We start from the raw sequence: 17,349 nt of genomic DNA, 5'->3' as shown, positions 1-17,349 counted from the left end.
ATTATTTTTCTCCTTTCTAACCTGCTGGAAACGTATCATAAAAAAACAGCCAATGTTATCACAATAAATGATGTGTCATATTTAAGGAACGTCGTCTGACTGAGCAAAATAGAACATGTGGAGGTTGAGGAGCTGTTTATGCTTACTGTACATTACTGTTTGTTATTCTTTTTCCAGCCATACTTCCTAGGTGCTGAACTACAGAAATATTTCACCTTCCTCACTTCAATTCCAAGTATGTTGTTTTTTCTTACTCTACAGTCTTTTTTTTTTCCAACTGGAATTTCAAGGTTAGAAAATGCATCAGCTATCAATACATTTTTACTCCAAAAGGGCAAAGCAAAAGTCGAATTTTCGAAGTAAAGAAAACAAAAGAATGCTGGATTCTGTAGGTTATCTTAGCTAATGGATGCTCTGTGAAGGCACAAGCCAATGTATTTAGTGAAATAACAGTGCCCTCTAGTGCTTTTACTAGGCACATCGTTCAAACTTTGCTTTAAACAAAGCAACACACCAAATCACCACCTTCCTCTTAAAAAAAAAAAGCTGTAGCATAAAACGGCTATGTTTATCAGTTAGAGTCAGAGTTATTTTTTCTAGTCATGCCTAATTAATATACTGGGAAAAAACAGATTTAATACACGCATATACACAAGCTGCACTTTGTGATGCAAAAATGTGAAGCAATAAGGTGTATGATTTCTGTACATCAAAATATCTCAGAAACATTACACCAAAAAACACTGAGTATGTTTGCAGGAATGCAAAAATGAGAAGGAACATGGCACAATTTTCTTACACAATTCTGAGAATGGAACATGAGGCATCCAAAGAACTTCAATTTCTAAACCATGAATTTCTGATAAAGAAGCTCTTTTTGAAAACTATGATATATTGATACACAGTTTTCAGTCTTTTCACGGTCTTAATAGTACTTGCAGGTGAAGCAAACATGCAAAATATCACAAAATGAAGAGTAATTACTAAGGTTAGCTCATTATCTGTGACTCAGAAGTAGATAAAGGAAAATTCAGCAAGGAACAAGCTCTTGATGGAATATTAATGTCTACATTGAACAACCCAGCTTCAGAAATACTACATTTTTCTTTGACTGCTACGAAATTTTGTTTTCCTGACAAGAAATTTATTAAGCCTATTAAAATATACTGTACTGTATTCATTTTCCTAATGGAAGGTGAACGTTGTGTTGTGTATTGACCAGTGGGGACCAGGTGAAAATATTCACCAAACCCCTAACATGGAGATCATTAGTTCTGCCAAACCTCTGCAGTCATACTGTACAAATTGGGCTGTGGCTTCCGTATGCCAGAAACATAACTAATGTTCACATAAAGTCAAGCTTTCTTTGTAAGGTCCTTAGAGCTCCTTTATTCCACTAGAAATCTTTTGGTATGATACTGGCCCACTGGGTGTTCTTATAATGTTCTGCATTTAATGTTGTGCTTAACTATGCAAGACAACTACTATATTGCCACTGTCAGGTCAACAAAGAAAACTGCATGTCCTGTGGATGCACTAATTATTTTCAAATTTAATATTTCATATGATATTAAAATGCATACACGCCTTGTTCAGGTTATACTCTGTAGCGATTCTCACTATAGTTTATAAAAGAAATTGCTGTACTTACTTTTGAGGTCTAAATTTCTGGCTCCTGCTGTGCTCTGCGTTGTGATTTTTGTGTCAATCTTTACAGTGTGGAGATTGTTGGTATCCCTTGATATCATCACATTATGCCACTGGTTGTCGTTCAGAGGTTTATTAGAACTTCCTTTGATGAGATTTGCACCATTTCCCAAGTCAAACACATAGTGTAAATATCTGCGAAAAGAGAAAAAATTGGAAGTTTCCTTTTCTTTACATACCAAGGGGGAACTAATTAATTAATTTGTCTAATATTTTCGACTTCCTTGTTCTTCTCAGCAGTGGTGGTAAAACAGGATGATAACACTTCCCCAAATGAGGAAGCAGCCTCAAGTCAGAGAATTTCAGAGAAATTTAGAGGAGCTGAGATGAAGTCCAAGTTTCTGGAAAATAATGAGCACTCCTTGTGTCAACAAATGCATACATAGAGAGATAAAGAACATGAGGAAGGCTATCAGCTTTGGGGTTAATGCTATTATTACACCTATTACTCATTTTCATATTTTTCAGGCATCTAGCTTCATCTGAAAGAAAAAAGTCACAACAAAGCACATGAAACGTAACATGAGAAAACAACCACCAGTCAGAATTACTCAATCAGATAAAGATTTGTATCCAGAACTTTCCTTCGTTTTTCTCCTGTCTGTACCTTTGGAATAGCCTGTTTTTGTCAATACACCAATCCATACGTACCCTTTTACTAACTCAACCACAATGAAATCATTTCCATCGCCACTGTTATAAAGTATCAGTCCATCCAGAGAGGTGGTTTTGAACTGGAAAAAAAGGTGCATAGATGTATATGCTTGTAACGTGGCCAATGCAACATAACTTGCTTTTGTTTTAAAGGTTACAGGGTCTGCTATGATGTTTCTGAACCCAAATCTTGCATTTAGCTCACAGTAGTCGATGTCTCCATTTTTACATAAGTCAATGTATGCCATGCCATTAAATGTAAGGCTCTGTAGATGCCCAATGAAATTAGAAGGCACAGAAGACAGGTAGCGGCGTTCTGTTATTATTCCAGTCTCTATGTTGTGGAATTCCAGACGTGTGTGATCACCAGCCATTTGACCTTAAAACAGTAACAAGAAAACACAGATTAGCATTTCAAATAGGAAGTCAAAAAGCACATGTCATGATTAAGCACATGCAGAAATGCCACACTTTTCAGATTGTGCTGGCCAATTCCTGCTCCCATGAGAATTTCTCTAAAGTCATCCCAACTAATGGTATAGATCTGAAAGTCTCTCTACCAAGTTTGTTATGTTTAGATAACACCAACAGCAATACTTCTACACTGAAGAATAATACCACAGTATATCCAACCATAAATAAAATCCCACACTCTGGTTGCAGTTAATCAGATAATTTGTTTTATTCTAAGCAAAAGCAATTAGCACAACATTAAGAACACAGATGTGAATCTAAGAGCTGGAAGAATTCTAGGATTTCATTTAATAGAATAAGAGTCTTAGGGATGTTACTCCATATGCTTTGATTCAAAAGGCATGATTTAGCAGGAAGGATTCCTGTTTAAGCAGTCCTAGGTACAGTAGTGTTTGTCTGCTGCAAAACCCCATCCTGAAATTGTGGTCAAAGCCTTCCTTGAAAGTAATTAGCTTCTTTTAGCAAGGAGAAACTAAGGGAGGAGACAGTCACAGCATCCCAAGTGATGCACAAACCTGAAGGTCTGCAGTAAGGTCATATCCAAGCGTCTGTTGTCATCCTGAAAACCACAAGGGACTTGCTTACATCAGAGAAACCATAACCCTCAAAGGTACCCCTGGGTCTCTGCATAGCAGAAAGTCTCAAATTTTCAGACTGTATAGCTAACCTGAAGGCAACCATCAATGCTGCCAGGGCATGCTGTGTACAGATCAGTACTTAAACTGGTTATTAAATAACTTACCCTACATCCAAAATTCCATCCACTAAAGAGCTCCCTTTTCTAAGAAAGCATAAACTTTTTTTTTTTTTTTTTTTCCAAGTTCATTTTAAAGCAGTGGGAAGATTCGTGGTCACGTTGTGACAAGCATGATGACAAAATAGCTTTCATTACTAATCAACTTTACCACTTAATCTACTTTTTGCAAACCATGGGCTAGATTTACCTGTTCCTTAGGTGTTTTGTGGCTCTCAAGGAGTACAAAGACAGTGAATAGCAAGCTGGAAGATGTACCGGCATAAAGCTGTTCCATAATGTCCCTACAGTTGCAGTGCAAATTGTTGAACGCCAAGCTCTCTCTGCACTGAATGAACTAAAGCAAGAGAGTGTGACCTGGACTGGATGTTTTTGGCAGTCGTGCAGAAAACTGTGGCATGCTCAGACTTCCATAGCTTTTATAAGCAAGTGACCATGCATGCCTGTGTGAATAGGGCAGCTATCAAGGCAAGGTGAATGTAGATATTTGGGCTATGCCCAAGGGTACAGATTCACAAACTACTTTGGTTACAGTGAATAATACCTTAAGATCTTTCAGACCACACATACAATAAACAAAAGTAGTTAATAATTTATGCTAAGTATTTTCAAGTAGATTGCTTAGCATAAGGATGCATTCTACACAGTTTATAATTTTACTGATAACACTGAACACTATCTGTATCTTAATCTCAAATAGCAGCTTGTTGATGCTCTTGTTTCTGAACATCAGTTCTAAATATGTTTTCCTCTGATTTATTACTGAAGGTGGATTCTTCCTTGCAGTAACTAGTCAGTAAGCTGTCTTGAAGAATGCCAGATGTATAACCTTTTACAAGGCCAATAGCTGTACACTGGATCACAGCCAGAGAGAGCTGAAGAACAAGTTTTAGAGGAGGAACATTATGTATTCCAGTCTTATATCACTTCAGATGGCACTGCATAAATGTCATGGCAAAAATCCACTAAGCTTTGGCCTGTAGCACAGTATCCTCTCTACATTTACTACCTTAAATGTATTTTTTTTCTTCAGCACAGTAATAAGAAAGTCCCAAAAATCTGGGCTCACATCCCAAATCTTCTCCTAACATTTTAGTTGTAGAAAATTGCTTGAGATTTTGTGCTTAGAAGTTGGGTCCTTCTCTGTTGGTCTTATGTCAGGTTGGTGCATATAATGCACTAGCTGTTGCGATGCTATGGAACAGGCCTAGTGAATTCCTTTTCATAATCATAAGCCAGGTATCTTTCCCAATATCCAACTATAATGAGCTCTTTCATATCTCATTCATTTTCAGGAGGAAAAAAATTAATATTTAAACTCTGCTGAGCAAAATTATCAAAACCATCTGCATGACTTATAATGAAAGCTAGATATGAAAGACTGCTTAGGCATGCATAAATTATGCATTTGTCATTGGTAAGTAAGAATGTCCAAAACATGGACAAATAGGAAGGACTTCATAACCTGTGAAAAATGGAAAGTCAAGCTGAATTATTTAATGGTTCCTCTTCAATCTTAAGCTCTCTGAATCTGACAAGGTTTTTTAAATGAGAAAAGTGATGGAGTTTTGGGCAGGAACTCTGTTTTTTTCTTACATTCACTGTATTTTTATAACAACAGCTACCAGGGTATATTTTAAACATCTTTCTGATTGTTGGGACAGCTGAAGAAAAATTCAAAGCACCTTAATGTAAAAGCAATCCAATGTGATATGGCAATGTTTCCTCTAACCCATTAGGGAATTCAAAGCTCCTACATGTTAAGTTGCGTTGTATATATTTGAATACTAGATGGGAGTAAAATCACAAGCTGGTGAAAGGTTTGGCCATATACTGTGTTTTTAAAAAAAAAGAAAAAGAAGTTAAGAAAGCTGTAGTTGCATGGCAGCAACAATTTGCCATGAAGAAAATGCAATGCTATCAGTACTAACAGAAAATTTCCCATGTTACTGGACTTGCATACTCCCATTAGCCCCTTCTCTCATACTAGTCCCCTCCTTACAGATGAAGGAGAACAAAGACTGGCTGTATGGCGTCCCGCAGGGATTTGGGGAAGATTTTGTCCATCCAAAGCACTGGGACAACTTTCTCCCTTTGGGTGAAGGGAATTAAACATTTGTAAATTATGCACATGTAGGCAAGAACTGTGAATGATACTGAGTCAACAGGCCAGTTTCTGATACATGCACTGGCACCTGGAAAGGATAGAACCGTTGTACCAGAATTTGGATATTCAGGCAAAACTGTTTCTTGATTAAGAGGCAGCTGGAGTAAAAACACTCACTGGCTTTAATTTGTATAGACATCTAATTTTAACTACACTTATCCACAATGAAGAATTATTAAAAACAAACAAACAAAAGCATACAGTCCTGCATTCTTTGCTTATTGCTTCACTGACACACTTTATCTGATAGAAACTACCCATTTTCATCATAATCCCTCACATATATTTTGAGTTTCTAAAGCTGTACTAAGCAGTTGGGACTTATTCCAAAAGCAAAAAAGAGTACTTCTCAGTGATTTTTTTTAATCTGCATTACATTTACTATAAGGAGCAAATGAAATTCACATTTACTTTTAGACACTGTATTTTACTGAATTCTAAACAGCTTCCTCTAACTAGAAAGTGTTCCCAAAGTAACTTTATTATCTGAGTCACCAGTTGAAGAAGCAATATGATGCTTTATGTAGTTCCTTCGGTAGTATATATTTATATTCAGATAAAGAAAATGTAAAACTGAAATAACTCATTTAGAACATTTACTTTCTTGAGAAAATGATACAAAGGATTATCACATACATGGAATAAAATTTTGCTTCACCTTTGGAAGATTTATGAGTAATATCTGATACTAGAAAATGTATCTTTGAAGCTACGTGGACACATCTACAATTATTCTTCTACCAGTGATACGATCTTGAGTACACTTTTGGGGTGAAAAAGGAGTATAGGAGGTGCTTTCCTTTTAAAAACCATTCACATTTTTACTGTTGTAACAAAGCCCAAAACTAACAATCTATTTTATTTAAACATGAAAACAAAGGAAAATACTAAATACCTAAAGCAAAATTAGACTCACTGTACAAGGAACCAGGGCTAGAAGACAGATCTGATGCTATTCATAACATATGTAAGAGTTTACAACATAATAAAATCAGAAACAACCTTCTCTATTATCATTTCTGAGACAAAATTAAAAAGTATTGCTAATATCTTCTAGCATTCATGCCTCTTTTTCCCTCGCATCAAACTGCCATTCTAGTGTTATAGAAAAACCTATTGCCTAGCACTTAGTCATTTAGAACAGCTGATGCAAGTCTTAAAAACATGACAAAACATCTTTCAACTATTTCTGAAATTCCCTGCTACACCAATGGCTTAGTGTTTACCCTTAATTTAAACTTAGTATTTTGGCAGTATTTACTTGCCTTCTCATTAGTGATGTATCAAATGATTTTTCGCCAATTACTGTACAAAGCTACCTGTTTATGTGAGCACGGTGGTTTTCATTAATTTTAACAGCAGTGCTACAGTAACATTAATGTTAAGTGCAATAATGCACTTGTAATAATAGCATTTCAAGAGGCACAGTGTAGATCTTACTCAAGAAATGAAAACAAGCATCTTGTTACTTTCAGATGAAGGCATTTTACTTCTGTCATTTTTGCTTTGTGTTCCCATCCCCACCCAGATAACACGAAGTCACAAGGTCATACTACCTGTCATGGCCTGCTGGTCATCCACCATTAACTTTAAACTTTTTCCTCGCCGAACCACACGCACTGTGTGCCACTCATTATCATTGAGGTTATAGCCAGCAAAAAGGGTTTCTGGACCTTTGCCTGTAGGATATGCCAAACAGTCATTATGCAATCTCTAAATCATTTTACACGTGAACCTCACAGAGAGAGAGAAAGAGAGACTGGCTGGGCAAATGTTAAAACTCACCAAGAGTTGTATTAAGCAAGAAAATTAACAAGTATAAGCAATTCTCAAAATATAGAGCTACTGTGTTAAAACATTTCTACTCTCAATTTAACTATATAAATGTATTATACACACACAATAAATTAATCAGGTTGTCATAAATAGGCACAGTCAACATGGATTTAGTTAAGCATTTTACAGTCATGAGCAACCCCTTAAGAAAGAGGATTACTGCAGACAGAATGAAAATTTAAGCATGGGTTTAAAACACTGCATTTCTATTCCTTCATTAAAAGTAGCTCGGGGGAAAGGTGTAAGCAGCTAATGTGCATGTGTCAAGATTTTCTTCGTCTATATTGGCTCCTCAGACTACACTTATTCATTTGGATGTCTCAGAAGATCAACTATTACATTATTATCTAGATGATTCTTACACATTCATAAAAATATTTATATTCCGTACCTCATCATATTAGCTGGCCACCAAATCATACTTTCCTTTTTCACTCTGTGGATATGATTTCTTGTAATCTACTTTTGTAAGCAGTTAAACAAACATTTTTGAAACAAATACAACGTTTGGTATGGCACAATGCAATTGCAACAACTGAAGTACTCAGACATCTAAGAGAAGATGTTTGAGATCAAGGAGAAATCTCTGAGAAGAAAATGGTTATGGACTATTATATATAATGGTTATAGGACTATTTAGTCCTATGCATTCTTGATCAAGAAGAGAAAGAAAAAGACAAATCCTGACTGAGAATTATCGCTGATATGAACAGACTGACCAAGCCCTCAACCAATCACTGCTTCTGTGCACAAACCTGAGCTATGCAACCTACACAGTGACTGTCCAAAAGTGAAAGCTAATCTGCAATTAATACACTTTACAGGGCAGAGACAAACCTTGCTTTATTTTTTCCAGTTCCTATAACTTACTAAAGACTGATGATAGCAAAAAGAAAGACGTATAATGAAGTAACATCTCACATGAAAAATTCAGGGCTGCACTGACTCATGCCATTAACTCCACTAAAATTTTCCAGGTGACTATATCCTACATCAACATTTTTATTTATTTTTATTTTTTTTTCAGAAAGGGATATGTCACTGGTTCTGAAATTCTCCAACATTTCTTTACAGATTCCTTTCTACCTGATACAGGCTAATTGTGATGGAAGGGATTTATTAATAGATAGGAATACTATAGGACATTCTCAAAAATCAAAACCCGTCAGAATGCAGGATGGCATGGAACAAAAAAGCCACTAACAAATTGATGTGGTTATTCAGTGTACATGACATTTTTTTGTCTGAAACTCTTATTAACATCACCTACCAGCATTTCTTTTAATTGATGTTTGATTGCTCTGCTTTTGTACACAGAGCAGTATAATTGCATGTTATTTTGAGCCTGTCAAGATATCTTCTGGAATAAAAACACTGACTACAGCAAAGGAAGGAAGATTCTAATAATATCATGTTGCTTTTTCCCTGTGCTTCTGACTAATGCTCTAAATTTGCACAAGGCTAGGGAAAGGGTGCAAACCCAGCAGAAAGAGATGCACGCGTACTCACCAGTGTCAACCACTTGAACTATGCTGCTTCTTTGACAAGACAAAGACCACTTTTGCATAAAGCTTAAACAAAGATTAAGCATATTCTTTTTGGATACAGTGATATAGAGGTAGTAAATAATGCTACCTGAGAAATTTTTATTATCCTATATCTTACTGGGGGCTTCAGCTGAAGGGGTTTTAAAATAGATTTGGAAGACAATGAATAGACTCGCAGAAAAGAATTAAATGGTATCAGTAAAAATCCCAGTGGAAATATAATAGATCATTTAATGTTACTATAAATACATTACTCCTTCTTCATGTATTGGTCAAGCTCATTTTTTTGTTCTTTTTAGGAGTTGGACTACTTAATTTTCCTTATCTAACATGGAACATAGAGACCTAAAAGCATACAAAATTATGATTACAACCCTCATTAACAACCCTCTATGGTCTCCCATTCATGTAAAACAGCCCCGGTGTGTATGATTATCAAATCCAACTATGTTTGTTCATGCTTACATAGGCAAATATGCCTATTACCTCTTAATGGTTAGAGACTTGTATGTTCTTATTGTAAAATTAAATGCATGTTTTCCCAAGTTTATTTTCCTTGCAATCACCCTCTGAATGATAACTCAGATGAGAACTACCTGTGAATTGCCTTCACGTGCAGAACATGCCATCAGGTATGGTGCATGATGGCAACAATGCAATTAAAGCATTTCTGGCCACTTAGAGCACAGAAGTAGCAAATATGCTTGTTAGCACTGTATTTAGGACAAACTGTTTATATGGTTAAACACACCTAGGCATAGAAACTCAAGGAAATGCTTTGTTACCATGCCAGGACTGAGTAGAAAATACCTGATATCTCTTAGGCAAGTGTTGGTTAACTCAAACAGTTTAAATCAGTACTCTTCAGCAATTTTCAAATACACTGAATATTAATTCAGAACATAATATTATTCAGGCCATAATAGTTCAGACACTTATTTTGTCCTGCTTTAGTTTAATGTGAATTTACTGTAAACCTCAGTACTACTACAGGATTGCCTCAACGGTCTTATAACATTAAATGGATCTGATTCCATTTACTTCATTATGCTCACACTGGCAAAAAGTGCTGATGTATTTAAGTAAGACATATTTCTTTGTATCTGGCATAGAGTCTTAGTTTAAAAAATTCCAAATGGATCTTCTTCCTGTGTTTTCTGTTCTTACATATCTCTAATCCTAATATATTCCCCATGCTGTCCTTCCTCAAGAATTCATTCCTCTCTTTCGAGGTATGACAGAGCCCATTTGCTTCGTGTACCTAGCACTCACTGACTCTCTCAGATATCAATACCTTAATCATATTTTAAACTTCTCCTTTCAGAGATAGGTTGTAACATACAAAAATTTACTAAATATCTTCTCTTGCTTAAGTAAATATATATATATAAATAAATATATATATAAATATATACATAGATGTCTATTCATTTTTTGATATATATTAATCCATTTCTTATTTAAAGGCCTAAAGAACTACAAGATTACAGTGAGTGGATAGTATTAAGCAAACAAATATAGGAATATCTACAGATCCCACATTTGCTCACAAACCACCATACCAGTAAAATCTTCACATCTATTTAAAAGCATATTATAATGGCTAATGCAAATACAAAGAACTTTTTTTTTTCTTCATGGGAAAATGCAGACCATGCAGCCAGATGATAGAAGTACAAATCTTGATGATGCAATTCATTATGAATCTAAGTACTATATCATGCCTGAGGACCTGGAAAAGGTTTTCTATAGTCATTTAAATGTAAAGTCCAAAAAACCCTAAATCGTATCCTTACTGAGGCACTCAATGAAGAGAATTATACTGTTCTAGCTTATCTTACTTTGGTTTTGTCACTTCAAATTCCATCTGCTTTTGCTCCTTTCTACAGTTACTGGAAAGAAGAATAAACCTCCAAAATAAAAGCCTAATTTTTCAGTAGGCTAAATATTCCAAATATTCTCTGGAGATTCCTGTTCTGTATACTAGCTTGTGGGGAGCATGTTCAGCTCACACATACAAAACTATTTGTTTGAATCCGGATGGGAAAACTTGGCTCCTATATCATCCATCTATCACCAGTGAAACACGTATCAGGCTTTCTTGAAGTATTAAATTATATGATCAACAGTAGGTATCAATAATGAAATATATATTAAAAAAGAAAAAAGAATAATTAATCAGAGACTTGGAAGGGAGGCCATATGATACAGGGAATGCTAGACCAACCTACTGAACTCCAGTTAGCTGTAGGAAAACTACTTCCATCAGCTTACTGGTCAATATAAAAAATGTCAGTGATATCAGTCAAGTTGGCTAACAGACAACTATGCATGTCGTGACAGACAATAACCACCAGCACTTTCATTTTTAACTTAAGGGTTTAAATGGACAAGCCTGGAATATGGAAAATATTCAGGAAGGATTCCACCAGAACCAGGTGCTGAAACGCAGCAAATAGGAGAAAGCCTCTTAATCTTTATTATCCTTTCTATGGTGGTTGGCTGTAAAAACATTTGTGCTGTTTTGACCCATTTATTTACAGACTTTAATTTAAAAAGTCAATTAATACAGTGAATCAACTGTATTTTAAATGACTGCATCTGTATGCATCATCCAGCAACTGCTCAACTATGCATGTTTCTTACTAATAGAAAAACTTAGTCTCCCTTTAAAGATCAATGGTGTGTAACAGTCTATCATTTAAAACAAATTGGCATTAACTAGAGAAAGTCTTATCACAGGCCAAAGAAATTCTGCCAGCTGTATTCTTTTCCAAACACAGATAATTCCACAGGAACAGTACATTCACTGAATCACATCAAGCAAAACACATCTGCACTACTTGATCCCTGTGTTCCAGCCCGCAATAGCTTTATTAAAGATAAATTGCCTTTGGCAATTTAATAATGTATTGTAAATTTAAGAGCATTCTTGTTACATTTCAAAACAAAACCAGAGATTTTGGAAATCAAAACAAAGCAGATTAACGGTGCTAACATTTTTCACCAGCCTTCTCTCCAGTTGTAGAAGGGGCTTTCTCACATCATTCTGAGCAACTGAAATAATATTAAAACTGTTTCTGCACGTGCACTCATCTGGAAATGCAGAAAGCTGAGGAAGGTCAAAAATTCTGTTGGCTTCCTTTAACTGAGCAACCCACAAGCAGACTGCATTTAGTGTTGATCTACTTCACTAGTAATGAAAGGCAAAATCCATAGTGAATCGTCCACAGAAGCATGTAAAAAGAAATAAAACTAAGAAAGGAGACAAGTATTTCAACCAGGTCTGAATACAAAAGGTTTTCTATAGTCGTCTGTCTGTCTTTTTTTCTCTATATTCTGGGAAATTCTTTCCCTGCTCACAATCTGAATTGTTCTGTATCTCCTCTCTCCCCATCTATCTATTGTCTATCTCCCATCTATCTATTGTCTCAAGAAGCTTCTGACTTAGGCTCTGATATGCCCCATCCATTAATGTCTTCAGAACTGTGAGATAGTAACTGTTGTTAACGCAAGTACTTACATGGTCAGTGGATCAAGTCTGAAGGACAGAACATACACAGACCTATTTGATTAAAAACTTCGTTTCCTGGTGGCTGCTGAAAAACATGCTATGCTAAACTGTCTTGTGGAAGTCTATTCTCTATAAAATGTACTAGAACCACAAATTCACCTAGATGGGGAAGGAAACATCAGAAAGCAGTGTACCTCTGATATGTAAGTCCCAGCATCTTCCTTGGCATCAGACTTTGCTGCCGTATCAGTTATACACAGAATACACACACGTTCAAAATCTGAAGTGTACTTTGCTTGTTAATAACCAGGCATATATTAGGTTACATATCTTTTGAAAAATAAGTTTTGAAATTGAAATCACAGCTACATGAACTCAGAGTACTTGAAAGGTTAAGCCTGATTTTTTTTTATTGCATTACAAAATGCCTAACCTAGCTCATTTCTCAACACAGTTCTCAAGAACATTTATTGTTAGGAAATAGTTGCACTTTAATGTTAATGTTGTAAGTCACATCTAAGTAAGTGAAACACAAACAGCCCTAAGGACAGTTATTTTCCTTCTTCTCAGAAATAATGAAATAGAAGTATCTTTTAAAGGCTAAAACCCAGAAGCTAGCTAAGCGTCTGGACTTTTAATAACACTGCAGTTTCTCTTCGAGCCACTCTCCAAGGATCACGACTATCAGAGAAAACGTGCTAAAGGTACTAAAGGTTTTATTAACACCCTAAGGCCCTGGACAAAAGAACAGCAAAGTCAATGATCTTGGTTCTTGCTTTTTCAGCTCACTGCTGAACACATTCGGGCAAGTTTTCAGATACAGTGCAGAACTTACCAATTGACTTTGCTATAGGTAAGGTGAGTGCAAACCTTCCACACATAGCTCTGTGCTAAATAACTGCAAATTTAAAGTATAATTCAATATTATTTTTTTTTTCTTTTTTTCTTTTTTTTTTTTTAACTTGCAGTACATTCAAAGTGCACTTGCAGATATAATGCGGCATTATAGAAAAATGCTGTAAAGCCATAACCTGCCTTGCACGATGTTAATTTTTTTTTGAAGCACACCTAAACATTAGAACTTTGATTTGAGATCCAGAAGATTCCCTTCCACAAACCACTTGTGTGGCTTTTAGTAAATCATCATTTCTTCTTTTTGCCTTAAATTGTCATTGCTAGAATGGAATACATTTAAGAATTTTGCTTCGACAAATTAAAGTACAATTACTACTTCAACACCTTCAAATCAACATCTGCAGCTTCACTCCCTCTAAGCTGCAGCAGTGCGTTAGGAAAGCAGCTGTTTCACAAGTGGTTTTCTCATCCCGCTCACCAGTTCCCAGAACATCACGTTAGATGAAAGAGAGATCATCACCTAAACCAGGCAGTGAGAGAAACCAGCCAGAAAGTTCAGCCACTGAGGAAAGAAGGGACATAAAGAACCCGGACAGAGACACTGCAACAACTCACCTAGAAGTACTCAGGTACTGAATAAATCAAATTGACTTGACAACCAAAGTAGGCTTTTTCTTTATTTGTTTTTTTTTAAATGATGATTCCCTGTTCAAGGTTTCTAGAAACAGTGAGAATATTCCTCTAAGCATTTGAAGCAATGGAGAGCAAAACACACCTAGCAACTTCCCTCTTCTTAGCAACCATCTTTACAACTTTAAACACAGGGCCTCAGCTCCTAGCCAAGAACTGTGCTGTTTCCTCTCAACCAAAGAGACCTGGAGGAATTCTGACTTGGAAGAAATATTTCAATGGGAGATAACTACCTAACTCTGAAATTACAGACCTTCATTACCGATTCTTCCTTGCTGATCTATGAAACTGCTAATAAATGCATTACATACTAAAAACAGGTGTGTAGAGATCTACTGTGGGGGACTCTTAAGTGCTTTCTTATGGTGGAAGAACCTGTTATTAACAGTATGCTACTATTAGTACTATTTCCTATAGCTAAACCTGCCCTCTTTCTTTCCTCTTAAAAGCAATCGAGTAAAAAATCCTAACTTGCAGTGATTTTTGCAGAAAACATTACTGGACTTGATTTTCTTTTTTCTTCTTTTCTAAGAATTATGTGGGATTATGTGGGGTACTTTGGTGATGCTATCACAGACAACTGGGAAGAGGAAAGAGCTTCAATCAGAAAGCCTTTCTAATTTTGATATTGACTGTGCCCATTTATATCAAGCCATGAGTGTCAAAACTTTAAAGTACATTTTAAAAATAAAATTTAAGTACGTTTCTCAATAATTTATCTTTTTTTTTTTTTTTTAAATAAACAACATTACCTTTATGCTTAGGCAAAAATGAAAATAATTTAAAAAAAGAAAATACTTAAGATATTTCATTTTACCACTACATCTTAAACATGGTGTTTTAGAATAAGCAGAAGGAAAAAAAACAAATGGACTGTGACTTTATTTTAAGAATAAGCTCCTCTTTATTTACAGGTGTCTTCATCCCAAGGCTCAGCTATTATAAGCTGTGTAATAACTAAATTTCATACTCATTTTGTGTTTGTTTTGTTTCGTTTTAATGGAAATGCTACTTCACACCCTTTTGCCTATTTAAGTGTAAAGAAAACACGGTTTAAAGATTTGCAATTGTTGCTTTTACCTTAAATGTTTTTAAGTGTCCTTATAATCATCATGAATTAAAAAAAACACATTTCTTGAGACTGCTTACTCTTGGATCCTATGCCTATTGTACATAATTGGAATTAAAGTACGGAACATTCAAATGAGCATTACAGATTATTTTCAGTAATTATATACATATGAATACAGAGGGTGATTTCTGTTCTATAAACAACAGCCTCCACTGACTTTGATGGGTATAGGATTGGTCTCTGATTTTTCCAGCTTATAAAACTGAAGACATACAAGTTTTAGCCGCCTTTTTTTCCTAAACATTTCTAACCTATATCACAAAATATTTGCAAAAATGCTTTTGCTGATTTGTGTATAGAAATACATTCATTACTATTATCCTGTCATTTCCAGCCCTGAGTTTGGTCCCTGTGAAGTGTCCTCACTGCAGTGTAATAGTGCACAATTGTTTGCCTTTAGACCTTTTCAGCTTTCGAAAAGGTCTCTTTTTTGGCTGCACCAGATTGTGTCTCCAGGAGTTAGGATTCCCAGCATCCTTGATATGGTACACAGGAAAGAGCACTTAGTGTACTGGCAGTAGCATGAATACAAAGATTTAAATGTTAAGATTCATATGCTCCAATATTACTAAAAGTGTAAATGATAGTTCTTTAAATATTTCTTATAATGAAAAAAGGAAAGATTTTCTTTCAAAACAACATAGTAGATGATATTGTAAGTGTTCTTTAAACATGTCTTTCAATTGACATAAGTCAAGTCTACTATTCCTTACCCATAAGAAACAAATCTGAATAATAATTAGCAGGGAACTTCTCTTCCCTACAAAAATAGGATTTTTCAGACATACTTTTTCCAGATACTTGAGCCCAGAATAAGACGTACAAATTTAGCAGATACTTATTCTAATGTAGATTTTGTTGGGAACAAAAGCACTAACTGTCTCTGACTCCACTTACATTAGAGGCTATTTCAGACATTTTGCATATGTTCAATCTAGCATTGTATTAAAAGAAAATTCACAGCAACTCTTTCAGCTTTCTTACTCAGAAGACCAGTGCATGTTTTTTTCCCATAAATGAGGCCTTTTTTGGTAATACTAAGCTGCATTCTGTATCAAGTTTTTCATGTTGCATTACTAAGCTGCATTCTGTATCAAGTTTTTCATGTTGCATTTCAGCTTAGTTTCCAAGACACGCATGTAAGGTGGCCAAGTAAAGCTCTAGTTAACTGTGACACGTGCAGTAGTGACCTTTGGTTTTACTTTTTCACTGTGCATTTGCAACTGTTTGAGAATTTCATTTTTCAGTTACAGCTGGTCAAGCATTTGTATTCTAACAAGGTACATAGTCAAGCACTTTTCGCTGTCTTTTATCTCTGGTCTGTTATTTGCTCTTTTTCTTGCTTTGTAGTACAAAACTAAAGCACAAGAACACAATGACTTTTCCAATTGAGTAGATGGAATTGATTTTAACGTTGAGAGAATATTGCAAATGTTTTTGTTTTGTTTTTATTTGCCATTTGTTATCTCTTAAGAATTGTGTGCGGTGTCAGTGAGTGACAGTTTTATTATTGAAAAGAAAACCCAAGTCAGTTTCTTGACAAAAGTTACTACTTGCAGTTTCTTAAAGCACTCTCTGTATCTCGATTTATGTCATTTCATGAAATCAGGAATGCATACTGTAGTCTTCTCTAGCTAATGCTGTTTTATTCATAGCTGATTAGCTTGTCAACAGACTTTCCAAGTCTGTCATCTGTAAAACATTAACTGAGGCTGCAAGAAAACTTCCTCCTCTAATAACTGGTGGTGTGTACAGCTGCATTTTTTTTTCCCTAGGAAATTGCTTTCAAATTGGCCATAATTTTACATAGAAAAACTGCATGAACCATTCATCTTGTAGTGGTAAGCACAACAAAAATTCAGTGGGTGATCTTCACATGTATCTTCAGTTTCAGTTCTAAAATAGAATTCCTTAGATACTGTAAGTATGCTGTCTGTGTTTTGTACTCTTCATTTCTGACCTGATTTCCACAGGTTATCCATAAACAGCTCATGGCAAATGAGTGAAAGATGGAATTAT

The 17,349-nt window shown here is 35.4% G+C and overlaps 1 protein-coding gene across 36 annotated transcripts in view; it reads right to left on the bottom strand.

The window, feature by feature from the left end:
- Positions 1–17,349, bottom strand: part of NRXN1 (neurexin 1) — a 611,800-nt gene that overhangs the window by 339,674 nt on the left and 254,777 nt on the right. For all 36 annotated transcript variants that reach the window (XM_072331056.1, XM_072331055.1, XM_072331060.1 and 33 more), the window contains 3 exons: positions 7,313–7,435; positions 2,359–2,740; positions 1,652–1,842 (listed from right to left, as the gene is read on the bottom strand). In XM_072331056.1, coding sequence (XP_072187157.1) covers positions 1,652–1,842; positions 2,359–2,740; positions 7,313–7,435 — 696 coding nt within the window. The remainder of the gene's footprint in view (positions 1–1,651; positions 1,843–2,358; positions 2,741–7,312; positions 7,436–17,349) is intronic.

Source organism: Excalfactoria chinensis, chromosome 3 (assembly GCF_039878825.1).
Source record: "Excalfactoria chinensis isolate bCotChi1 chromosome 3, bCotChi1.hap2, whole genome shotgun sequence".
NCBI classification, from domain to species: Eukaryota; Metazoa; Chordata; class Aves; order Galliformes; family Phasianidae; genus Excalfactoria; species Excalfactoria chinensis.
The sequence above is the reverse complement of the archived record's forward strand: the minus strand, read 5'-3'. Positions and strand labels throughout refer to the sequence as shown.